Here is a 26,441-nt window from a genome sequence, read left to right as displayed (position 1 = left end):
TAAAACACTAAATGAAAAACTCAGCACATGGGGATGAAGATTTCAGTTCCTCTACTGGTATTGACGATGACCTTGCTTGAGTTGAGTAGATAGAGTGAAATAACGAGAGTCTTAATTCATGACATCAGGCACCATCTGGCTCTCTCCAATCTGGAGACTAACACCATTGAGCCTGTAGGGTCGTCACCGGGGCGATGGAGTCCCAGTAATACTTCCCAGGACACAGAGAGGGTTAAGGATTCAAAGCTCTTGATCAATTCAAATAGATTCACTCCACATTTACAATGCAACATCGTCAGTAAACAGCCGGCCCAGAGTCAGATGACAAACAGGGCAGGCTACAGCATCAAGTTGTTGCAAGCCATGTTATTCCAGAGACAAGCATTTTGAGTTGAGCATAAAAAAATATATGTTTTTATAATGTCTTAAAAGAGATTGCAATAATAGATTTCTGAATTAAGTCACGAGTCTAACCAGAAATATTGGATATTGCTAAGGAAACTGAGCCAATGGACGACATACTTGGGGTTCTCACTAGTTGGTTTATTACATATAACAATTACCCAAACACTTCTTGAACAAATGGAACATTAGACTTTAAGATAACGCAAAAAGATGGACACAGATCTTATTTTAAGCCTTTACAAGTAAACCCAAGTGACCATATTGCAAATCTATTTCACCAAACCACACTAACATCCTCTCTGGCTGCACTACCATCCCACTTCCCTCCTGCCTGTCAGTGTCACCGCCATAACGGGAGAAAAACGCCAATTCCTGCCAGCCAGACATTAACCCCAGAATGGCTGACCAACACAGGACCCCCACATCTGCTGTCTGGGCCTGGTTTAGCTCAGAGCAAGGCCTTATACCTAAAGCACTTGCCTTACATTATCCAAGGTCTCTCAAACCAAAACATGGAGGGAAATTAGCTGGGGAGGGTCATTCATATTTCATAGTACATCCATTGTCTCTTTGTGGTTTTGGTGTACATTTCAATGCTTCTTCTGCATTTTTTGAAAAACAATAGATTTTTTTTAGAAGTAGTTTCCTTAAAATGTATGTGTATTTTTAGGCCATGATATAATCACATTGGCTAGATTGTCAAAACCCAGAGATATTTTTTTTTTTTACCTAGACACAAACTGAATCCTTCTGCTGCTATCTTTCGCTACATACTTCAAGTCTGAGACTGCAATCACTAAAGTTGGTTGCGGTGAAAACAAAAATTAAGGGTGTGGTAGAAAACAAAGTCATCAGGGATTGGATCATCTCTAACCAATCAGAGTATCGAAGCCAGTGACCCATTTTCTAAACGTCAATTTACTACAGAGTTTCTAAACCCAGAAGCGCAACATCGCGAGAATTCCAGGAACGCTTGCGAAAGAGACCAACCAGACCAGGGTTTGAGAAGTCAATGAGAAAAATAAAATATTCCTTAGATGTTTAATTTTCTTAAAAAAGGTACAACCTACATTTGAGCCAATGTCTGAAGTAGTTGAACATGTTATTACTACAACCTTGCGAAAGTGACACGTTTTCATTTCTGTCAAAAATAGCTTTATATCATAAAAAGTGCCTTTGATTTGATGGCCTTCACATGCGCAGTTCGGCGTGAGACGGCCGTTAGACCAGATGTTTCTGTGCATGAGCTAGCCAACATCACCTTCGAGAGTGATCTGGGATTTCTATTGGAGAAGCAATTTCTGCCTATATACATACTGTACTGTCTTTGGATTTTACTAACTTGTGTTCTGGCCCAACCCATCGGCCTCTGGAACCAATCAGACAATCTAGAATGCACAGTACCAGTCAAAAGTTTGGACACACCTATTCATTCAAGGTTTTTTCTTTATTTTCTACATTGTAGAATAATAGTGAAGACATCAAAACTATGAAATAAAACATGGAATCATGTTAAATCAAAACAGATTTTATATTTGAGATTCTTCAAAATATCCACTTTGTCTTGATGACAGCTTTGCACACTTGCCATTCTCTCAACCAGCTTCATGAGGTGGTCACCTGGAATGCATTTCAATTAACAGATGTGCCTTGTTAACCTCTCTGGGAAAACGCAGAGCGCCAAATTCAAATAAATTACTATAAAAATCTAAACTTTCATTAAATCCCACATGCAAGATAGCAAATTAAAGCTACACTTGTTGTGAATCCAGCCAACATGTCAGATTTCAAAAAGGCTTTTTCGGCGAAAGTAAACAAAACTATTATCTGAGGATAGCACCTCCGTAAACAAAGAGAGACCATATTTCAACCCTGCAGGCGCGACACAAAACGCAGAAATAAAAATATAATTAATGCCTTTGACGAGCTTCTTTTGTTGGCACTCCAAAGTGTCCCATAAACATCACAAATGGTCCTTTTGTTCGATTACTTCCGTCCATATATATCCAAAATGTCCATTTATTTGGCGCGTTTGATCCAGAAAAACACCGGTTCCAACTTGCTCAACTGCCAAAACATTTCAAACTACTTTTGGAATACAAAAAGGTTTACATAAATAATAGATACAATTGAAGACTGGATGATCTGTGTTCCATACAGGAAGAAAATAAACTGAAGCATGCTTTCTGGTCACGCGCCTCTAACTAACAGTACACTTCAAGTGATGCCAAGAGTGTGTGAAATATATTTTTAATTTGTTTAACACTTTTTTGGTTACTACATGCTTCCATGTGGTATTTCACAGTTTTGATGTCTTCACTATTATTATACAATTTAGAAAATAGTAAAAATAAAGAAAAAACAGTGAATTAGTAGGCGTGTCAAAACCTTTTTTTTTTTTTTTTTTTGAATTTTACCCCTTTTTCTCCCCAATTTCGTAGTATCCAATTGTGTAGTAGCTACTATCTTGTCTCATCGCTACAACTCCCGTACGGGCTCGGGAGAGACGAAGGTTGAAAGTCATGCGTCCTCCGATACACAACCAACCAAGCCGCTGCTTCTTTAACACAGCGCACATCCAACCCGGAAGCCAGCCGCACCAATGCGCCGGAGGAAACACCGTGCACCTGGCCACCTTGGCTAGCATACACTGCGCCCAGCCCGCCACAGGAGTCGCTGGTGCGCGATGAGACAAGGACACCCCTACCGACCAAGCCCTCCCTAACCCGGGCGACGCTAGGCCAATTGTGCGTCGCCCCACGGACCTCCCGGTCGCGGCCGGTTACGACAGAGCCTGGGCGCGAACCCAGCACTCTGATGGCACAGCTGGCGCTGCAGTACAGCGCCCTTAATGCGTGTCAAAACTTTTGATGGTACTGTATTTCCATTCTAGGAATCATAGGGGAGTAAACATCGACCCAGACTCATTGCGGAGGAGAAACTAACGTCCGTGGTTGTGGCATATCATTTGGCCGAAGCAATGACTTTGGATAGCTAGGCAGACATATTTCATGTCCACAGCTGATTCCAAGGCCCTCGTAAGGCCAGGGGAGTTGGAACTGGGCAAGAAGAGTAAAAAGAGAAAATGTTTTGGTCAATAAGGGACATGAGAAAGATAATTTGACAATCCAGGACAATATGCTCTCACTCCCAGAGATGAAGAGACTAATCAATGCCAGGATTAGATTAGTTACACAGACTAAAAAGCATTCCTGGATGCTTGCATATCGGATAGTGTCAGGGACGACCCGGACTCATTGTTCTCGTCACGGAACTATTTGATGACCGGAATATCTAGCAGCCGGAACCCCACCGCGACAGACTTCCACCCAGGGAAAACAAAGCAGTTGTGTGGGTTAAAAAGTGCCAACCCCACACAGCCAGCTCTCGTAGTCTGGCCTCAGACTAGTAGTCGGTCAGCCTCGCTGCCACACCTTCTTTGAACCGCTGAGGATCATGGAAGGGAGAAGGGAGGGACACCCACACATGTCTGGTTCCCATCTGGTGTCAATAAATTACACGTCACTGACTCCACCCTCCCCCCAATTCCCCCCCCCCCCCCATGCTGGAGTCATACAAGGAAACAGTCTGACACAAATTGAGACAGTGCCAAGAAAGGAGGCAGTCCGGGGTAATTATCTAATTAATTGAGGGGGGGGGGCTTGATTCTAATCCAAGTTTTATAGAGGCACCAGATGTTAAAGTCAAAACAAACACCCTGAAAAGAAGGGGGAAGTCTGCTGGGCCTGGGAAGCAGTGTTTTTGCAATGGGGTTTACTTTACACCAGCCTGGTCTGTGTGAAAGAAGAGAGATCCTGTGTGCCATGTGAGGGACCTGACGCACAGTGCTCCAACACTCATTTCACTACTGTGTTCAAACCTCCCCCTCCTGACGGTGGCAGTTAAAGTACACAGTAGAGTGTCTCTCCTGGAAGTCTTTACAGAAGCTACTCGCTACCTCTTAGCTATTGCTGCAAATCATATTTCAGGAAATTGGAGCAAGATTTTTGGGGGGGGTGAGGAATTAAACGGGGCAGGGAGAGGTCTGGTTAATGATGTCTCTATGTGCAGCCATGACTCTGGAGAGTAGGCTGCCATGGCAGAGCCCATTACTGTGACTGCTGAGGTGGACAGACCTCCTCCTCCGTAATGGTGCCCTCTTTGAATGTGCTTCACCTGCCACGTCAGACCGACCAGTTGGGATCACAGCAGGGGTGGAGTCACTCAATGGCAAGCAGGCAGCTACTCTAGTTACCTTGGATGCGAACACGCAATTGCATGCACGTACACTCAAATACAGATGCATTTGAGCGAGCGCACACAAAACCCGGACACACACACACACACACACACGAGAACAGGCTGACTTTGGTTGTCAGTTGAACGATGTTTCCGCCGACACATTGGTGCAGCTGGCTTCCGGGTTAATCGGGTCGGTGTTAAGAAGCGCGGTTTGGCGGGTCATATTTCAGAAGACCCACGACTCGACTATTCGGGTTCGGGAAAGACGAACCCAACAGTGTAACTCCAATGCCAGAGTGTGCAAAGCTGTCAAGGCAAAAGAGTGGTTGCTTTGAAGAATCTAAAATAGATTTGGATTTGTTTAACACTTCTTTTAGTTACTACATGAGTCCATGTGTTATTTCATAGTTTTGATGTCTTCACGATTACTCTACAATGTAAAAAAAAATAAGGAGAAACCCTTGAATGTGAACGTGAGTTTGAACGTGTCCAAACTTTTGACTGGAACTGTATAAATAAAATATGAAAAAAGGCACTCGCACATCTGAGCCATCTTTATTTGCAGGTGCAGGGTAACAGTTGAATAAAATGAGGGGGAAAAAAAAAAACACTGCTCTTCAATAAGCTTTATGTATCGGCCTCAGAGCCTTCGTCAAAGCTCTGACTGCGAGGCCGATACGTAAAGCCTCTTTAAGAGCAGTGTTACTATCAACAGCAGTTTCTCATTTTTGACATAATAATATTATTTTTTTTTTAATAAAAATGACCGCAAAAGGCCTGTACATGCACACACATCCCCCTTGTATAGGTTAATGACTGAAGTGTGTAGTTGAGAGCGTGTGAAAGCAGGCGGGAGACTAAAAGGAGCTGCCTTGTGGTAAAGCTATTCAGAGCTCTAGAGAATAAGACTGATGTCATTTAACAATTGAAATGCCTGGCAGACGAGTCCGGCCCAAAACAGGTGCGCGCCTGAGAAGCAGCGTACTGAGCAAAGGAAACAGCGCAGCCTACTTCCATTTCCCTGTGTGCGTTACGGCCTCAGCTCTATGCACTCACTGTATGTGATTTGGATGAGACATTTAAAAAGGGGGAGAAAAAAAAAAAACCTTTCAAGCACTTCATTCACAACTTTGAGCAATTTGGAGCAACTAAGTCAATATTTGAATAGGCCTGTGAACCATTAAGGGGACCACTAACAAGCTGTGGTTCCGGTGTTTAACACAGAGCAGTAATACATGCAGTCAGCCTGGGGGGGGGGGGGGGGGGGGGGGCTGTGGAAAAGTCCGCCCGCTCAAAGAGTCAGTGTCTTCACTGGGCATATTATGGTCGCTAGGAGTGTTTAAAGAGCCATGCGGAGGAAGGTTAGCAAAGAGAAGGGAGAAAACAACCCTCTCTCTCTCTTTACTGGTGTCACAAGACCAGCCCCCTGCAGCTTCTGACCAGGGAATGAGTCAAGTACACACACCTCTCTCTGAAGGCCACTCAAATACACAGCAAAAGAGGAGTCTGATGTTAAGCAGGATTAAATACAATACATGCAAATTTGAACACAAAATGGAAGAGAGAAAAAAACAGGACAAAATGGTAAACTGAGAACAAGTGTACCAGCTTACATTGACAACCGGGTAAATATGGCAAACTTACTGCTGGACTTATTCCAACAACACTTTGTCCAAAACTAACTGAACAGGCGTTTGGTGGTTTACTACTCCTTTGTGAAAACTGTAAAAACTACTAAAGGGGACATACAGTTTTAGTACCTCACTTGGACCTGAACAGTCACCACCTGCCAGCAATAATACTCACACTTTGGTGAGGACATAAACTGAGGTACTAAAACCGTCAAAGAAAACAAACCCTAGTTTGAAATAGAAAGGGAGCCAGTGCCGAACCCCTGGCGTAGCTAGCTCATGTCACTCTAGGCTACATCAATGGATGGCTCCATTTACGTCTGGAGAAACCGCTTGCCATCCGACTGACCCTCTGCCCTTTAATTGACCCCTTCAAAACACATTTTGACACATTGTACACACTTCCTTTGTGTTCAATGTGGAGTCATCTGGAGACTTACGAACAGATGAGGTTCAACATTTCCCCATCGCAAAATGGGCTCTTCAGCCATCGTCAACAAACTTTCAAGTTGGTCTCGTCTGAGCAGATTCTCACAGGTTATAATGCACTTGGGGTTTGGGTGCAAGATGATTCTCAGCTTTCATGAGCTACCACTGCCTGTGAACACTGGACAAGATGGGGCATGCCTCATCTTGGGCTTTTTCAACACTTAGTGGCTATTTTAGACCATGTGAGAACTGTCCATCTCGACACTACAGACTCACAGGGATCGATTGAAAATATATACTACTGATGTGATGTGCTTGAAGAGCGAGGTGACTGAGCAGTGGGGGCAAGTGGGACTTTTTCCTCAGCCCTCAATGATCATCAATTACCAAAGAGCTCAGACGGCAAAAAGGTCAAATAAAGGCAAACAGGGAACATCGCCAAACCCCAAGGGTGTAGTACACTTTTACTTAATCACACAGTGACCCGCATCCACTCTTGGTGGGCATGTTCTGGTAGGCAGTACAATGAGTAACTGTTAACCTGGAAATTCAGGATTCAAATTTCACTTGGGGGGGGGGGGGGGGGGGGGGGGGATCAGGAATGAGACCTAACAGCAGAATTTTTGTGAGTTTGTTAAATACTCCCTTAAAAGTCAAAAAGTTTATAAATTAGCAGGGGACTGATGAACTCAGCTTGAGGGAGGAGTGGGTAAATTAGGACCAAATGCGTCTTGCAACAACAACAAAAAGAATCCAGTGAACGTAAACAGTTTCTGGCCTGCTCACATCTACCAATGTGTCGGCATCACGGTGGATACTTAGCAATGCCAAAAGGGTCATAGTTACATACAAGGAGCATATGAGGATCATCCTTCAAGCTGAAGGACAAGGAACAAGACTGTGCGTTCACCTGGAAAAACCAACGGGTGATTCCGGAAAACATATGGGCCAATGTGCTGTGGAAGGGATGCTATGAAGAGGAATGCAAGATCCTTGTGTGAAGCTCCTTTGAAGTTTTTCCAGGACCGTCTCCTGGAGTACGACATGAAGAGCGGCACCTCAACAGGACCACGTCAGGCAGAGGCATAAGAAATTCAGCTGTGTTAAAAAAATAGAGTTCTTTGAGATGCACGAACAGAAATCTCTCAACACATTGCCATGCGTTTTTTTTCCAGCTCTACAGTATGTGAAAAGAATGGGGTGCAACAGGGAGCCCGATTTGCTTGACAAATGGAACTAGTCAGAGGAAAGACATTCAGGAAACTAGAATATCAGCCACACGAGGACAGAGGATATCGAAGATATCCTAACCTGACAAAGACGCCTTACATCATTTTGTTTTGTTGATTCACGTAGAGAATCTGTTCAAAGGGGCATAATTGCTAAGAGCACTTCCAATCATGTAAAAAAAAAAAAAACTACAATCTATCCATTTATAACTACATAAGACATTTGGCCTTCTTGATGGCTTACTTACACATCCAGCTTCTCAGAACCTAACAAAAGCTTGAGGGGGAACACATCTGAAAGCCCGTCCTCCATGAGCCCACTGCAGTTTTCTTAAGTGAAAGCGACAACCCAGCAACACAATTACAAAGATTCCTGAAGAAACTGCTCTCCCCCTGCATGTGCAGAGGCCACGGTAACAAATCAATGAGGGAGTTCATTAATGAAGAGGCATGGACTGTCAGAGAACAATGGCCTTGAAAAGGAGCTGTTCACGGCAATCTTTGGCAGGCCCCCTGACGGAGGGCCTCCACACTTCCATGTAACCCCACTCCCAACAAAGGCCGGTGAACTCCTGACCCCCCTACCCAATCAATGTCCCACACACACACCAGAGATTTGCTTGCAGTATTGTATCCCAACAGCCAAGGCTTGGGAGGACAGCCCCCCAAAATGATTGGGTCAGTACCGTGACCCCCCCCCCCCCCGTTCCACTGTTTAGCCCCATCGGGAGGATTTATCATTTGTAGGAAGGCCCCAGAGAGAGAGAGCCTGAGACTGGGTGATAACAGGGAGCCTGCTGCCTCTGGTTCCAATTGTATGAGATACATCACACTTCTAATGCACGGCAAGGAGGAAACACGCTGGGTACTCTTGGGGGTGGAAAAGATTACTTTTCATAGCTTCCGATTGTGTGATACCACATGGCATTTCTGCCTATTTGCTAAACAGACTGAAGTGAAGCTGTAGAAAGAAAAAAAACATTGCCTCAAGCCTTAAGGTCTCTTTTTTTTTTTAAACAAAGACTAAGTTGAAGAATGAAGAGACACAAAAAAAACATTTAAACTTTCATTGACCGAATAGAACAACCTGGTCATTAAAAGGATAGTTCTGGATTATGGCAATACCATTTCTGTGTCTCTGCGTCCAGTATGAAGGAAGATGTAGTTAGCAAGCCAATGCTAACTATCATTAGTGCTAGCTTAGCGCAAAGACTGGAAGTCTTCGGGTATAGCGCTAAGCTAATTAGCATTGGCTCGCAAAACTACCTCAAAACTTCCTTCTTACTGGACGCAGAGGCATAAAAAAATGGTATCCACAAGTTCATCTGACATTTCAGTTACAGTAAGTACGATAAGCTCCTTAAGAGGGATATGCAGGCCAAGGTGGCTGGCAGTGGGCAGCTCACAAGGCAAACGTCCTCCTGTGTTGTCCCTAAGGCAATTACTCATGGATTGTCTCTGTGTGCAGGCTTAACCCTTGTGTCTGAGGCCTTGTTAAAAACTTTCCTCCATGCCCCCTGTTCTGCCCCACAGCTGCTCGTTCCAGTCCAGCCTGGCTGGCTGGCTGTTCCCGCAGGACAATGCCTGGAATGGCCATAGGAATCTGGGAGTAGATGAGGCTACGCCTTCCGCCGGCCGGGGAACACAACCGCAACACATAATGAAGGGTTGTCAGACGCACCATCAGGCTGCTTATCCAGAGGTAACATGGATGTAGGCTCCGTGAGAAAACCTACTACTCTTTGTCTGTAGATACGGTCGGGGGTATATTGCTGTTAAGCTTTCAGATCACACCTCTCTTGGCAGAGTGGAGGAGCCTGGGGTGGCTGGACGCTAGAGTATTGACATCTTTTTAGAAAGGATATCAGTTGCATCCATTTCTCCATACTCCGAGAGGAACCGCAATTCAGAACAATTGGAGAGGGGTTTGAAAAGTGGGCTGAAAAGGATTATTCAAGGCCAGGAAGAGTCCTTTGTGTATCATTCCTTCACGAGACAATGCAGCTAGCCTTGGCAGTCACCCTCCGCGCATCATCCATTCCCCCTGCTTTCCAAAATCTTCAGGAATTCAATTAGGAACCACTTGAGTATGGAGTGGAGGCCACTTCCTCATTGTTAACCAACATTGGATTTCCTCAATAGAGAGAGTCTGGCTGGTGCAAACAGTTGCCCCAGATGACAGGAACAACCCTGCCAATCCCCTAACACTTCTCAATCTCCATACAGAACAATGCAGTCGGACAACATGCATCACTAGCACGTTGCTGGAATACCAATTTTGTGGATTCAGAGTTGTGCCAGGATAAAATAGCCAGAGGGTACGGGAAGACAACAAAAAAGTCCATGCAGAAAGCAGGCTATAAATATCCATCATTCAACTGATAAAAATGGCAGCATGGGATGTGGGTGAGAGACAGTCAATGAGCCTGGTCCACCATTGGTCCCCCCTCTTGTGGACTCTTGTGTGGGGGTGCCGCCATGCTCAGATTCCAGGAATGTTTCTCTGTGGAAGGAAGGCCCGTGTGTGCACAATGGGTGCTATCAGAACACATGAAATGTCATCCATTTTACAGGCTAGATGTCATGTCTAAGAACTAGATAACTCACCTGTTGTTCAACGCTGATAGCCGGTAAGACCAGCAATTTAGTTATTGAGTCAGAGGCTTCACTCACATTGTAAGAGGCCAAAAGCAAATCTCTGCCAGTGCCTCTAGTCTACTGTAGAAAAGGCTCCTGTCTTGAACTCCTGCCATAGCAGTTAAAATGGGAGCGTAATTGAACAACAGCCATTAGTGAAGAGAACATTAACTTATCAGACAAAATACATCTCTCCCTCTGAGCCAGATCTGGGGGGTGGATGCATGATAAATCAGATCAAAAAGGAGTGGTCTATTCATTTTGATCCCACTTAGCCCTCTTTCCACTGCTGGCAGAGCCAGGGGCAAAGCCAAGACTGCTCCAAATAACTAACTAAGACGGTCTGTGCCATTCTTTGACATCTTTTCAGTTTTACGAAAGGCATACCAGTGATGGTATATTTTGACTCTGAATACATTAGAGTGAGTGCCATTAGACCTGAGCACTTAGTCCACACCCTAATGGGCGCAGATGACGAGATGCCGATTAAGGCAGCCCTCCCCCCGCACCTCTCTGATTCAGAGGGGATGGGGTAAATGCGGAAGACATTTCAGTTGTACTACTGACTAGGTATCCCACTTTCCCTAAATGTTCTGTGATGGCGTCGCCTCTTTCAAAACACTGTGCATTCCTCTCGAACTCTGAGCAAAGTAACATCTGCACAGTCAGAGACTTGCTTGCTCAAAATGAAAACGTATGTGATCATCAGACTAATATAAACCAAGGCTCTTGTAAAAAAGCTCAGCGGGTGGGGTGGGGGAAATCAACTGTTTTCTTATAGTTGTGGTTTTAAGAGAACGGTAATCCGAGTAGCACTTTTAGTGGCTCCTCCTCTGCAGGGCACATTAAGCCAATTTATTTGGGGATGATAGACAAAGCTTTTACAGCCGCAAACCTAATTAAAGTTCCGCCCATTGTAATTGGTTTATCACACAACAGACTAGGTCCCATTAAGCTCTGTGCTGTATAGTGTCTCATAGATAGAGTATCTCCCTCTGTGTAACACTAGAGGGCTCATCTGAACAGACCCGATCGATGCCATCAGTCAAGATTGAGGGATGTGAAGAGTGAGGCAGTAGGCCCATATCAACGATTCCAGAGCACTCAGGCGAGACAAGCTATCATCAAACAGATCTGGTGGTTCTGCTGGACCTCTTGAAATCAGCCCTCTTGAAACAGAACTTCTAGATCCACAAATTCTCAGCCCTTCCAGAATTAAAATCTTTCACGCCAACATGTACAGCCTGCATGGAATCAGGTGTTGTTGTTGCATCTACTGTGCTGACAAAACTCCCACATGTCATTTCCTTAATGTCAATTATTTAGCACAAAAGTGCATAGTTTAATGGGAACGCAACATTTGGGACACCAAAATGTGTAGGCCTAAATACCAGCGTGACAAGCAATAAGGCAATTCCAAAAACTTGAACGACAACGGTCATTCGACATATTGCGAAACATCTGCTGCACGGTCAACATTTTTCAATTGCTGAAATACAGACTTGAGTAGGCTAGATGTGTTCAGCTCCCACTGCCTTCAAACAGTCCTCAACTGTCAAGGACAAAAATGGAGACACTAGCACTTTTATAGCAGGACACCATTCTTTATGGTCACAGAATCAGCACACTGCTGGGAATTCAAAACTATCAGAGATCCTTTGTGCACTCAAACAGGGATGTGGTCTATTGGCCATGTGTAAATACTTGTTGGTACATAACATAAAACATTGGGTCTTTATCGTTTAGTCATCAACAAGGAGGTGAGGAATAGAGAACCAAAAAGCACTTGGGGTCTTTCTTTGTTGTCTATTTACCTCGTTTAATAGGAAGTTGCTTCTCTGATTTGACAGTGCCCAGTGGTGGTGTCCATTGATAGACATGGACAATATTAGGCCTACTTCCCACACACACACAAAACAAGAATAAAACCCATTGACCTTTCACCTGCTTAAATCTACTGGATTAATCTAATGCGGTTTGCATTTGTTCATTGCACCTTAATAACATTACTAGAGCAGTAAGAAGGAAAAATCTGTAGAAAGGACACTGTCATGTTCAAATGCACTGCCGCGGGCCAAGGCACCTTTTGAGTGCATTTCTGATTCCAGTCAGCCGCCAGGACACAATACGCGTTCGCAGTTCACTGCGTTGTCTAATTGGGCAAACAGGCTCAAGGCCTTGTTGTCCTTGGGTAAATTCATTTGAATTCAATCACTTTTTGACAGCAATCCCTTTTAGATTTGTACAAAACCTTCCAGACATATTTGCCCATCGTAGAAGTGCTCAAAAAATGAACTTTTGTACCTGAATGACAAAACCTTATATATATATATATATACCTCAACATACTATGAAACATCCATGTTTCCATCACCGGAAAATATAAACGGTTGAGATTGATATCATTTCAAAGTTTACAAAACAGGGCTGCCAACTATTTAATACTTTTTGTGAAAAAGATTTCCAAAATACAATGTTTTTAACTTTAAAGTCAATTAAAAAGTGTCAATTCTGTTTTTTTTTTCTTCATATTCTCATACTTCGGCACTTAGTCCCTATTTTGCATCATTTAAGGTTGTGTTGTGCCTGTCCTCAGTTGAGACAAAACATGCCCTTACAACAATTGCACTTGTGTTTTCCCTGCCACAATGCAGAAAGGTCCATGTAAAAAAATATATATTATTATTTTAATAATCTGAAACGTTTCCACACAGACACACTCTCTCCAAGGTACTGTTGAGAGACACTGAAGGTTTAAACCAGAGCAGGCCACAAGAAACATCGACACAACAACCACAGACAGCTCTGAACAGTTAGGCTATAGGCTATATAACATGCGCCCAGAGTTTCCTGGTCAGGTCATGTGGTCCGGGAAAAACTCCTGGCCCTGCTAGGCCATAACCACTGAACACAAAATTTAATCTAACCATTTACACCTTTAGGAAAGGTTAATAACCTGTCAGCTTTAAACAGCTGCCTGCCTACTTCACACCTCCAGAACCACAAGTTTATAGCTCTCTCGTACAGGTGTGTAGATAATCTGTCTGAGGTTGTCTGGAATCAAAGCCTCAACTCCGATGCCAGGATGTTATTCTGATGACATGCCTTCAAAGCTTGAGGCTTGATGCGCAGATGTATTTTTCCCTCAAGTCAGTTAACATCTAAGAGAGGGAAAATGTTGTACCACTAAAAGAAGATACTGAGGACAAACGGACCAACTTTGCTTAGCGTGAACCCGTTGTCCCTCCTGCAGTATTTCTTCCCTGAAATAACTACTTTACTGAACGCATATATAAACACAACAATTTCCAAGAGTTTACTGCATTACAGTTCATATAAGGAAATCAGTCAATTGAAATAAATGTGTGAGGCCCTAATCAATGGCTGGGCATATGACTGGGCAAGGGCACAGCCATGGTTGAGCCTGGGAGGGCCACTGGGGAGCCAGGCCCAGCCAACGAGAATGAGTTTTCCCCCACAAAAGGGCTTTATTTCAGACAGAAATACTCCTCAGCACATCCCCCTTCAGACGATCCAGCAGGTGAAGAGGCCAGATGTGGACGTCCTGGGCTGGCTGGCTGGCGTGTGCCCAACATTTGAGAAAAATAAGCTTTTTGTGCGTATGAAACATTTCTGGGATTGTTTATTTCAGATCATGAAACATGGGACCAACACTTTACATGTTGCACTTATATTATTGTTCAGTGCACATCTTTACATCCAGGCTGTATCACAACCGGCCCTGATTGGGAGTCCCATAGGGCAGCACACAACCGGCCCTGATTGGGAGTCCCATAGGGCAGCACACAACCGGCCCTGATTGGGAGTCCCATAGGGCAGCACACAACCGGCCCTGATTGGGAGTCCCATAGGGCAGCACACAACCGGCCCTGATTGGGAGTCCCATAGGGCAGCACACAACCGGCCCTGATTGGGAGTCCCATAGGGCAGCACACAACCGGCCCTGATTGGGAGTCCCATAGGGCAGCACACAACCGGCCCTGATTGGGAGTCCCATAGGGCAGCACACAACCGGCCCTGATTGGGAGTCCCATAGGGCAGCACACAACCGGCCCTGATTGGGAGTCCCATAGGGCAGCACACAACCGGCCCTGATTGGGAGTCCCATAGGGCAGCACACAACCGGCCCTGATTGGGAGTCCCATAGGGCAGCACACAACCGGCCCTGATTGGGAGTCCCATAGGGCAGCACACAACCGGCCCTGATTGGGAGTCCCATAGGGCAGCACACAACCGGCCCTGATTGGGAGTCCCATAGGGCAGCACACAACCGGCCCTGATTGGGAGTCCCATAGGGCAGCACACAACCGGCCCTGATTGGGAGTCCCATAGGGCAGCACACAACCGGCCCTGATTGGGAGTCCCATAGGGCAGCACACAACCGGCCCTGATTGGGAGTCCCATAGGGCAGCACACAACCGGCCCTGATTGGGAGTCCCATAGGGCAGCACACAACCGGCCCTGATTGGGAGTCCCATAGGGCAGCACACAACCGGCCCTGATTGGGAGTCCCATAGGGCAGCACACAACCGGCCCTGATTGGGAGTCCCATAGGGCAGCACACAACCGGCCCTGATTGGGAGTCCCATAGGGCAGCACACAACCGGCCCTGATTGGGAGTCCCATAGGGCAGCACACAACCGGCCCTGATTGGGAGTCCCATAGGGCAGCACACAACCGGCCCTGATTGGGAGTCCCATAGGGCAGCACACAACCGGCCCTGATTGGGAGTCCCATAGGGCAGCACACAACCGGCCCTGATTGGGAGTCCCATAGGGCAGCACACAACCGGCCCTGATTGGGAGTCCCATAGGGCAGCACACAATTGGCCCTGCGTCGTCCAGGTTTGGCCAGTGTAGGCCGTCATTGTAAGCAAGAATGTGTTCTTAACTGACTTGCCCAGTTAAATAAAGGTTAAATTAAAAAAACATGCATGATAATCCAATTTTATTTGTGACCTTAACGTGAAATTCTTACTTACAAGGAGGAAGCTTAGCAGCACACCTTTCATGCAAACAGTGGCAATACAGTAGATTTATGACATGATCAAGGGCTTAGGTGGGTCTCCTCATGCACAACCAAGAATGGAGTAGGCATATTTTAAAAAATGTTGCTGGTCTCAAATGCTGGTCCCTTGTTATATAACTTCAGAAATGGCTGACATTAGCTGTTGTTGCCTTTTGAACAATGGCTATGTGATTAGTAATATGTGGAAGTGGAGCATACGCAGTCTGTGGTGCGGCAGCTTCCCATGTGGGAAATGCTATTTATATCATTTGACAGGGCGAGGCTCAGAGCTCTGTTGGCTGTATAGAGATGGGTGGTGTTGGTAGGTTTTCATAAAACAAAGCATAAGTGTCCTTTCTGACAACGACCTGCAAGTTTGATAAAGCTTACCCATCTAATAAACCAGAGTAAAACAGTATTTCGGGCGTAGCCTAACATAAATAGTTAATTTTTGAGACAGGTGCCACATTCATGACAAAGCTCTTCTATTCCTCAATAGACATGAAACAAAAACGAAATGCAGAGCCATTGTTTGCATGATATAACTTTCCAATCTGCTGCCCATGTTTCCCTGGGAAACGGGTTATTATTTTGAAGTTCATGTATCATTAGGGCCAAGCGATTCGTTTTGAACTCGTTTGTTGTAAACTAATGGCTAAAGGGGGAGTCTCCAAGTAAACAAAGAGGCTGTAATTCCCATTACGCAGTTCTATTATGCAATAACTCTTCGGATTTTATTATATTATGCACATAATAGCAACAATAGAGAAGCTGTGTAGAAAAGAAAAAAAATCAATGACGCCTAATTGGAGAAGATACGTTTCCACTTTCCTCTGTGTGAGAGCAACGCAGGACAAACGGAGCCAGAAGCCTGCTTGATGAAAACGCCCAACCATGAATAATAAAATAGCCTGCTGTGATGACAGCATCTTGCCAATTACCTCAGGGTACGTTTATAACCGACCTACGAATTGCAACTAGGTTGAAGTTCTGCATTAGCTCTAACGTCGGTCGTGTCCAGCGATGCGGACCTTGAAGTAGCCCTACGCGTCTAAAAATTCACCGCACAACTCACCTCCTCCAAAGCAGTCACGGTATTCCTACAGTGGGACATTCTGGTGGTGAAGTTTGAAGCCGTCGGCGCTTTGTAATCTTCATTTGTCTCCGCCACGAACTCCGAAACTGTAATTTGGTCCGGCATATTTTTTTACTTTATTTATGTATCCTTTTTTCAAAAATATTGTTATATTCCCGTTAAACACCAGAGATTGAATTTGAGAAAACTTTACAATAGAAAAGTCTGATAAAATGGTTTCCAGTTAAGCATTGCAGTGTGCTATTCCCTTGTCGGCGCAGTCCCAACCTCCCTGCAACAATGTTGCACGCTTCTAACTCGGTTGCTACTGCAGCCTTTTTTTTTTTATTCGATGGCTCACTGCTCTAAAATGTATACTTCCCCCCTCAATTTTTGGCGGGTCCCACTCGACTTCCAGGGAAATCCAAAGAGAACTTCTCGGCTTTTATCTTCTGGTGGTGCCCTCTTGTCTTCCAAAGCTCAAATAAAGCCTGTGAACTTATTTCCTAGCCTGGGAAACAACAAGACGTTTCAATGAAAGTGCAGAACTTGACAAAGGTGAAGGAGGAGGGATTCAATGGATGTGCACTATCCAATGGAGAACACCCACTGGTGAATATGACCCAATCAGAGTCGAAGGAAGGCGTGGTCTCTCTCATCATTACAGTGGCATTCTGAGAAAGGTTTTTTTTAATGGAGTAAAACTGACTGAAGTATTGAAATAGCACTCAATCGGTTCATTGTTATGTTTCCATTCATTGCAAGATGAAACTAAATCATATCTTAATTCACACACACATTCAATTACAATTAAAAGGGAACTTATTGTTTGGGAAAAGGAGATACCTACTCAGTTGCACAACTGAACGTAATTCAATATCTTTAAAAGCTTGAAAGCTTGTGGAAAGCAAATAATTATTAGCAACAGCTTGACTGACAAAGCACTAATTATTTTATGGTGAATTTGCGTTTGCAAAAGAGGCTCATAGAGATAGAAGACTCATCATGGATATAATCCATTTTAGCATGGGCATTGCCATTGAGAGCGTCCATCATTTTAAAGTAGTCAACTGGGTGGGGATTCCTATGAGTAGGGAGCAATCAGCTGGTCTCAAAAACGACGTTGGAGGAGACATATGGTGAAGAAATTAACATTAAATTCTCTGGCAACAGCTCTGGTGGACATTCCTGCAGTCAGCATTCCAATTGCACGCTCTTTTATTTCAACTCATGAAACATGGAAGACTTTACATATTTTTGTTCAGTGTGGATACATACTTTGTATGTTTGCGGAAATACTAATCTCTTTGAATACAGTGTTGAATACAGAAAATGCCTATTTGAGTCTTTATCACAAGAGCCTCCATTTGACAATGCTATATCAAACAATCCTTTAGAGACTTGCGTTTCAAACCCTTATCTTCAGATGAGCAGGTGGCTGTTTTGTGCTGTGTGGAACTGAATGGCATGCATGGGATCCGTCATGGTTAGCTTCTGTCAGTTATTCACATTCATGTAGTTCTCTAGATTATTGCCTGTCTGTCATGAGAAAATAGTCCTCTCAAAAAAGATGTCTATTCCCCTCTCGTTTCGTTATTATTTTATTGTAGAATGTGTATCAAAATGTATGATAACAGAAATCTGTTGCTTCATTCCTTGTAGGGCTCCGGAGAGCAGGTTGACTTCAACTTTGTGATGTCAGCCCTAATCCTGATGGACTATTTCTGTCATTTCAGTCGGCAATAATTCACCAAGAGCAAGAGAGAAAGAGATAGCTAGGTAGGTAGATGGATTGAGAGAGATAGACCGGCAGACAGACAGGCAGACCTCAAGGCTTTACCTAAGGTTCCTACGACACGACGATCACTTCCAGTTCACTTCCCTCATCCTGTTCCCCACTTCCTCTTTGTGTCCACCTTTGGTTATGGAGGGAAGCCGAGTATTGGAATCAATGCAAGAAACATACATTTACTAATGTAACACTGACAGGGAGTTTCTACTATGTCGATGCTAGCGTTACACCCTGTTGCGTCGCAACAAAATACTAATTAAAATGATCATTAGAAGACGACTATTATAACTAGTCGCATTAGCACTGCCATGAAACAGTGAGCAGAGTATTCTCATGGGAGAAAACAATGACAGGTTTTGTATGAGAAACAACCCAGAAATAGACATGAAAGTTTCATATTCTACCCCAAAACATAGCTGAGTATTAAAAAAGCAGCTCCATCATTATACAATGAGGCGTTTTGAATAGTCTTCCCTACACTGTAGTTCACTCAGCTCCCTTAACGCTTGTGTTTTTCCTGGGCTTTGTGATGAAGAATCTGCTGACGTTCCCTGTTTCATTCAACCTCGGCGGGACCGCCACTGTTTATAAATAGAGACCACAGCGGCAGGCTGGAACCCAGGGCAGCCTTTAAAATCACAACGCTGGGCTGCGTTCAGCACAATCCCAATGAACATCTGCTACCCAGAGTCACAGCGCTGAAGCCGAAGGTAGCCACACTCCCCCTTAATTATTAACATCCTTTCATATTGTTACATAGAGTCACGCTCTGGGATATGGTCGTAAGGATCATCATTCCCTCTGCTCTGGATAGGCCAGGGCTTTTCTCGACCACATCACCTCACTGGGAAACTCTGGGCCTTAGATGACTTTCAGTCCCTGTGTAGGCCCATCGAAAGTTTGAAAATGAAGCTACAGGGCAAGCTTTTCTTCCAGCCAACATATCATGTATATAGTCTTGGATTAAAACCAGTATCAATATTGTGAAGAATAAATGTTTTGTTTTTGCCTTTTACGGCCAAGTTTTTGCCAATGCTCATGAAGAGCTTCCAAGTCAGAAGCTGCCAGTCTGCTTAATAAACCTAACACACGCTTGTTTATTAGTCGGTGGGCATCCTCATTATGGAGCCGAGGTGAATGAAAACAACCGGCGCTCTGAATATCAAATCGGAAAGCCAACTCTGTTTGCTCTAGCAGATATCCATGTACAGTGGGGAGAACAAGTATTTGATACACTGCCGATTTTGCAGGTTTTCCTACTTACAAAGCATGTAGAGGTCTGTAATTTCTTATCATATGTACACTTCAACTGTGAGAGACGGAATCTAAAACAAAAATCTAGAAAATCACATTGTATGATTTTTAAGTAATTAATTTGCATTTTATTGCATGACATAAGTATTTGATCACCTACCAACCAGTAAGAATTACGGCTCTCACAGACCTGTTAGTTTTTCTTTAAGAAGCCCTCCTGTTCTCCACTCATTACCTGTATTAACTGCACCTGTTTGAACTCGTTACCTGTATAAAAGACACCTGCCCAGACACTCAATCAAACAGACTCCAACCTCTCCACAATGGCCAAGACCAGAGAACTGTGTAAGGACATCAGGGATAAAATTGTAGACCTGCACAAGGCTGGAATGGGCTACAGGACAATAGGCAAGCAGCTTGGTGAGAAGGCATCAACTGTTGGCGCAATTATTAAAAAATGGAAGAAGTTCAAGATGACGGTCAATCACCCTCGGTCTGGGGCTCCATGCAATATCTCACCTCGTGGGGCATCAATGATCATGAGGAAGGTGAGGGATCAGCCCAGAACTACACAGCAGGACCTGGTCAATGACCTGAAGAGAGCTGGGACCACAGTCTCAAAGAAAACCATTAGTAACACACTACGCCGTCATGGATTAAAATCCTGCAGCGCACGCAAGGTCCCCCTGCTCAAGCCAGCGCATGTCCAGGCCCGTCTGAAGTTTGCCAATGACCATCTGGATGATCCGGAGGAGGAATGGGATAAGGTCATGTGGTATGATGAGACAAAAATAGAGCTTTTTGGTCTAAACTCCACTCGCCGTGTTTGGAGGAAGAAGAAGGATGAGTACAAACCCAAGAACACCATCCCAACCGTGAAGCATGGAGGTGGAAACATAATTCTTTGGGGATGCTTTTCTGCAAAGGGGACAGGACGACTGCACCGTACTGAGGGGAGGATGGATGGGGCCATGTATCGCAAAATCTTGGCCAACAACCTCCTTCCCTCAGTAAGAGCATTGAAGATGGGTCGTGGCTGGGTCTTCCAGCATGACAACGACCCAAAACACACAGCCAGGGCAACTAAGGAGTGGCTCCGTAAGAAGCATCTCAAGGTCCTGGAGTGGCCTAGCCAGTCTCCAGACCCGAACCCAATAGAAAATCTTTGGAGGGAGCTGGATGTCCGTATTGCCCAGCAACAGCCCCGAAACCTGAAGAATCTGGAGAAGGTCTGTATGGAGTAGTGGGCCAAAATCCCTGCTGCAGTGTGTGCAAACCTGGTCAAGAACTACAGGAAACGTATGATCTCTGTAATTGCAAACAAAGGTTTCTGTACCAAATATTAAGTTCTGCTTTTCTGATGTATCAAATACTTATGTCATGCAATAAAATGCAAATGAATTACTTAAAAATCATACAATGTGATTTTCTTTAGATTTTGTTTTAGATTCCGTCTCTCACAGATGAAGTGCACCTATGATAAAAAAACTACAGACATGCTTTGTAAGTAGGAAACACTGCCGATTTGCAGGTTATCAAACACTTGTTCTCCCCACGGTATGACAAAAGGTATTGGTACTGTTGGAGAAGAGTTTCTTTCAAATGTGCCCTGAACACACGTTCAACAATCCCTTGATTCTGCATTTCATTTGACATCATAGTGTATGCCAAACTGCTTTCTTATTTCAAAATAAGGTGAGGAATAGTGACATAGCTGTAACATGACATCCTACTGCAGTGTAGAGATACATCGTTCACATGTATAGAGTAATTCTTACACAGAAACAGAGACCGCTGCAGACTCACAGAACAGTAACCAAAAGCAGACGTAATTCTGTATTAAAGGTTCCTTGGCAAGAATGTTCATGATACCGTTGTGTCCTAAATTGAAAAGGCAGACCCATAGGGTAGGGTTCTGGTACACTCTGTCTTCAGATTCTGGTCAGAGAAAGCCCACACATCCAATGTAGTTTCATTGACTTGGTACTTCCTTGTTATGGGAAACTAACATCATGCCAAAGCAATGATCTAGATGGTTGTAATGTCACTTTTTTTTTGTCAGGGCTTCATTCATACCCAGTATTGTGTAACTAACAGGTGAAAGAACCACACAATCATATTACACTTTCAAATAGAATGTTAACAAGTTGATATTACATATAAATAAGATAACATTACAGTATGTGCTCTCGTTTTGAACAGGATCCCTTTTGCATGAACATGAGGAAGGTATGATTGCCACAATAAATAAGAATGCCCTAGCTACTCGGAAAGAGCCTGACAGACAATTGTGTTGGCCTTTCAATAGATTAAATGTGTTGTTTTGTTGGCAGGCTAAAACAATGCCTGTTAGACAAAGGGATCAAATGTATGCATGAATTGAATGGGCTCTCTGTCTCTTCAAGGTCGTAGGACAATGGAACTATACTGAGGGAAACAGAACAGGGGGGTTCATAGTTCATAAGTTCATAGTTCATAAGAATATATATATATATATATATATATATATATATGTTATTCTGAAAACCCCCTGTAATCTTAGCGGAAAACCTATTTTTAACCCAATGCTACTTTCTCTTTCTCGTTCTCTCCACCTCTGCACTCCACAAAGCCTGTCTGTGGTGCGAACGCCTTGCGGTGGTTTGACACTGGGCTCTATTTTAATAACTCACAGATGGTGGTGCCTGAAATGTGATGTCTTCGGGTCACCATTATCAAATGCTTAGCACATTTCACTTCTTCCTGCCAGCTTCTTCTTTTTTAATTTTTAAAAAATCTTTTTTTGTTTGAATTTTACCCCTTTTTCTCCCCAATTTCGTGGTTTCCAATTGTTGTAGTAGCTGCTATCTTGTCTCATTGCTACAACTCCCGTACGGGCTCGGGAGAGATGAAGGCTGAATGTCATGCATCCTCTGATACACAGCAGCCGTACTGTGCGCGATGAGACAAGGAGATCCCTACCAACCAATCCCTCCCTAACCCAGACGACGCTAGGCCAATTGTGTGTCGCCCCACGGACCTCCCGGTCGCAGCCGGTTACGACAGAGCCTGGGCGCGAACCCAGGGACTCTGATGGCACAGCTGGCGCTGCAGTACAGCGCCCTTAACCACTGCGCCACCCGGGAGGCCCTCCTGCCAGCTTCTTCGACAGATCAGCTTGTATCTTCGTACTCAGAACTGACTTATTAATCCCCCGTACCTCTTGTTGTCATTGTCGTGATTGTTGTTACACTAACTGTGACTTTAAGTGAATAAACATTGATTGATGATGTATTTTGTAATGAGAGTTCATGAAGATCCACAATCCTCAGGCTGGATTTGAATGTGTCCCCTATCACATTTGTGGTTGTAAAAAGGTTACAACATCTCTGATCCAGTATTACCTCTGCCTGTTTGTCCCATTGATCCGACGCCGACTGCTTTGCTTTCTTCAACTCAATGTGGGATTAACTGCTTAATGTCAATTAGGGCATAGGTCAGTTTTGATTACAGCTTGCCTGATCAATAGTAATTCAGTTTGCAGGTAAAAGATACAATTGTTTCTTGCACTCTCTCAGATGCAAATTACAATTCCCGAGGACTCGGTTTGTTGCATGTTATGATCGATGATGTCCTTTGTGTGTGGTAAAAATTCTCTTTGATTTTTACCACTTCTGAACAGTGAAGTGAATTGATAAACTTTTATTTGACAGCTTTGTCCATTTTAACCTCTTGACCAGGGTTTCCCCAACTCGGTCCTCAGGACCCCAAGGGGTGCACGTTTTGTTTTTTTGCCCTAGCACTACCCATTTCATTGAAATAATCAACTACTCATCAAGCTTTGATCCTTTGAATACGCTGTGTAGTGTTAGGGCAAAAACCAAAAGGTGCATCCCGAGGACAGAGTTTTGGAAATGCTGCTCTAGGTGTACTTGTGTGTGTAAAACTGAAAGCTTCTGACTGACTACTCTCAGTCTCACTTAACCTTGAACACATCAAGGACACCAAGCCATTGGATTACTTCATTGATTTACTGCTTAAAACCACATTATTGAAAGCCACGAAAGCCATCACTAAGACCTGAACATCAGGAAGTGTGCAATAGACTCCCAATGACATCCTCCTGGGGTACTGTCTAAATGGTATAGTCATTATGATTTCCCAGAGGATTCGTTCCCACAAGCCCAGGCATATAGGGTGCCTCGGTCCTAGATTATTCTCTGACAGGGGAACATGTCAACCCTCCTCATTATCTCTTTGTCTCCTAGTTACATACCCCACCCCCACACTTCATCTCCTCCTAACCCCCACCCAGGGAATCCTCTCACTCACAACCCTGGAATGCAATCAACTAACTAGCACCTGTTCGTTAGCTACAGCACACTACACAATGCAGCTCAGTAACCCATTCGGTATAGTGATATACCCAGGGTATACAAAACATTAGAAACACCTTCCTAATATCGTATGTGTTGTTGTGTGTTGTTCGATGTTACTGCGCTGTTGGAGCTAAGAACACACGCGTTTCGCTACACCCGCAATAACATCTGCTAAATATGTGTATGTGCCCAATAACATCTGCTAAATATGTGTATGTGACCAATAACATCTGCTAAATATGTGTATGTGACCAATAACATCTGCTAAATATGTGTATGTGACCAATAACATCTGTTAAATATGTGTATGTGACCAATAACATCTGCTAAATATGTGTATGTGACCAATAACATCTGCGAAATATGTGTATGTGCCAATAACATCTGCTAAATATGTGTATGTGACCAATAACATCTGCTAAATATGTGTATGTGACCAATAACATCTGCTAAATATGTGTATGTGATCAATAACATCTGCTAAATATGTGTATGTGCCAATAACATCTGTTAAATATGTGCATGTGACCAATAACATCTGCTAAATATGTGTATGTGCCCAATAACATCTGCTAAATATGTGTATGTGACCAATAACATCTGCTAAATATGTGTATGTGACCAATAACATCTGCTAAATATGTGTATGTGACCAATAACATCTGCTAAATATGTGTATGTGACCAATAACATCTGCTAAATATGTGTATGTGACCAATAACATCTGCTAAATATGTGTATGTGCCAATAACATCTGCTAAATATGTGTATGTGACCAATAACATCTGCTAAATATGTGTATGTGACCAATAACATCTGCTAAATATGTGTATGTGACCAATAACATCTGTTAAATATGTGTATGTGACCAATAACATCTGCTAAATATGTGTATGTGCCCAATAACATCTGCTAAATATGTGTATGTGACCAATAACATCTGCTAAATATGTGTATGTGACCAATAACATCTGCTAAATATGTGTATGTGCCAATAACATCTGCTAAATATGTGTATGTGCCAATAACATCTGCTAAATATGTGTATGTGCCAATAACATCTGCTAAATATGTGTATGTGACCAATAACATCTGCTAAATATGTGTATGTGCCAATAACATCTGATAAATATGTGTATGTGCCAATAACATCTGCTAAATATGTGTATGTGCCAATAACATCTGCTAAATATGTGTATGTGCCCAATAACATCTGCTAAATATGTGTATGTGACCAATAACATCTGCTAAATATGTGTATGTGCCCAATAACATCTGCTAAATATGTGTATGTGACCAATAACATCTGCTAAATATGTGTATGTGACCAATAACATCTGCTAAATATGTGTATGTGCCAATAACATCTGCTAAATATGTGTATGGGACCAATAACATCTGCTAAATATGTGTATGTGCCCAATAACATCTGCTAAATATGTGTATGTGACCAATAACATCTGCTAAATATGTGTATGTGCCAATAACATCTGTTAAATATGTGTATGTGACCAATAACATCTGCTAAATATGTGTATGTGCCAATAACATCTGAAAAATATGTGTATGTGACCAATAACATCTGCTAAATATGTGTATGTGACCAATAACATGTGCTAAATATGTGTATGTGACCAATAACATCTGCTAAATATGTGTATGTGACCAATAACATCTGCTAAATATGTGTATGTGACCAATAACATGTGCTAAATATGTGTATGTGACCAATAACATCTGCTAAATATGTGTATGTGACCAATAACATCTGCTAAATATGTGTATGTGACCAATAACATCTGCTAAATATGTGTATGTGCCAATAACATCTGCTAAATATGTGTATGTGACCAATAACATCTGCTAAATATGTGTATGTGACCAATAACATCTGTTAAATATGTGTATGTGACCAATAACATCTGCTAAATATGTGTATGTGACCAATAACATCTGATAAATATGTGTATGTGACCAATAACATCTGCTAAATATGTGTATGTGACCAATAACATCTGCTAAATATGTGTATGTGCCCAATAACATCTGCTAAATATGTGTATGTGCCAATAACATCTGCTAAATATGTGTATGCGACCAAAACCCAGCTGTGTTGCAGTTTGTGACACAAACTGGTGCGCCTGGCACCTACTACCGTATCCCGTTCAAAGGCACTTCAATCTTTTGTTTTTTCCCATTCAACCTCTGAGTGGCACACATACACAATCCATGTCTCAATTGTCTCTAGGCTTTAAAAAAAATCATTCTTTAACCTGTCTCCTCCCCCTCATCTGCGCTGATTGAAGTGGATTTAACAAGTGACATCAATAAGGGATCATAGCTTTCACTTGGATGTCACCT

At 43.4% G+C, this 26,441-nt stretch overlaps 1 protein-coding gene across 10 annotated transcripts in view; it reads right to left on the bottom strand.

The window, feature by feature from the left end:
* Positions 1-17,236, bottom strand: part of asap2a (ArfGAP with SH3 domain, ankyrin repeat and PH domain 2a) — a 95,780-nt gene extending 78,544 nt beyond the window's left edge. For 8 of the 10 annotated variants that reach the window (XM_036963074.1, XM_036963076.1, XM_036963081.1 and 5 more), the window contains exon 1: positions 16,677-17,236. In XM_036963074.1, coding sequence (XP_036818969.1) covers positions 16,677-16,802 — 126 coding nt within the window. In that variant the 5' untranslated portion in view covers positions 16,803-17,236. The remainder of the gene's footprint in view (positions 1-16,676) is intronic. The other 2 variants (XM_036963080.1, XM_036963083.1) reach the window with 2 other exon arrangements.
* Between the last annotated feature and the right edge of the window lie 9,205 nt (positions 17,237-26,441).

This window comes from Oncorhynchus mykiss, chromosome 25 (assembly GCF_013265735.2).
Source record: "Oncorhynchus mykiss isolate Arlee chromosome 25, USDA_OmykA_1.1, whole genome shotgun sequence".
Classification (NCBI taxonomy): Eukaryota; Metazoa; Chordata; class Actinopteri; order Salmoniformes; family Salmonidae; genus Oncorhynchus; species Oncorhynchus mykiss.
Note: the sequence above shows the minus strand (reverse complement) of the source record. Positions and strands in the feature narration are given on the sequence as shown.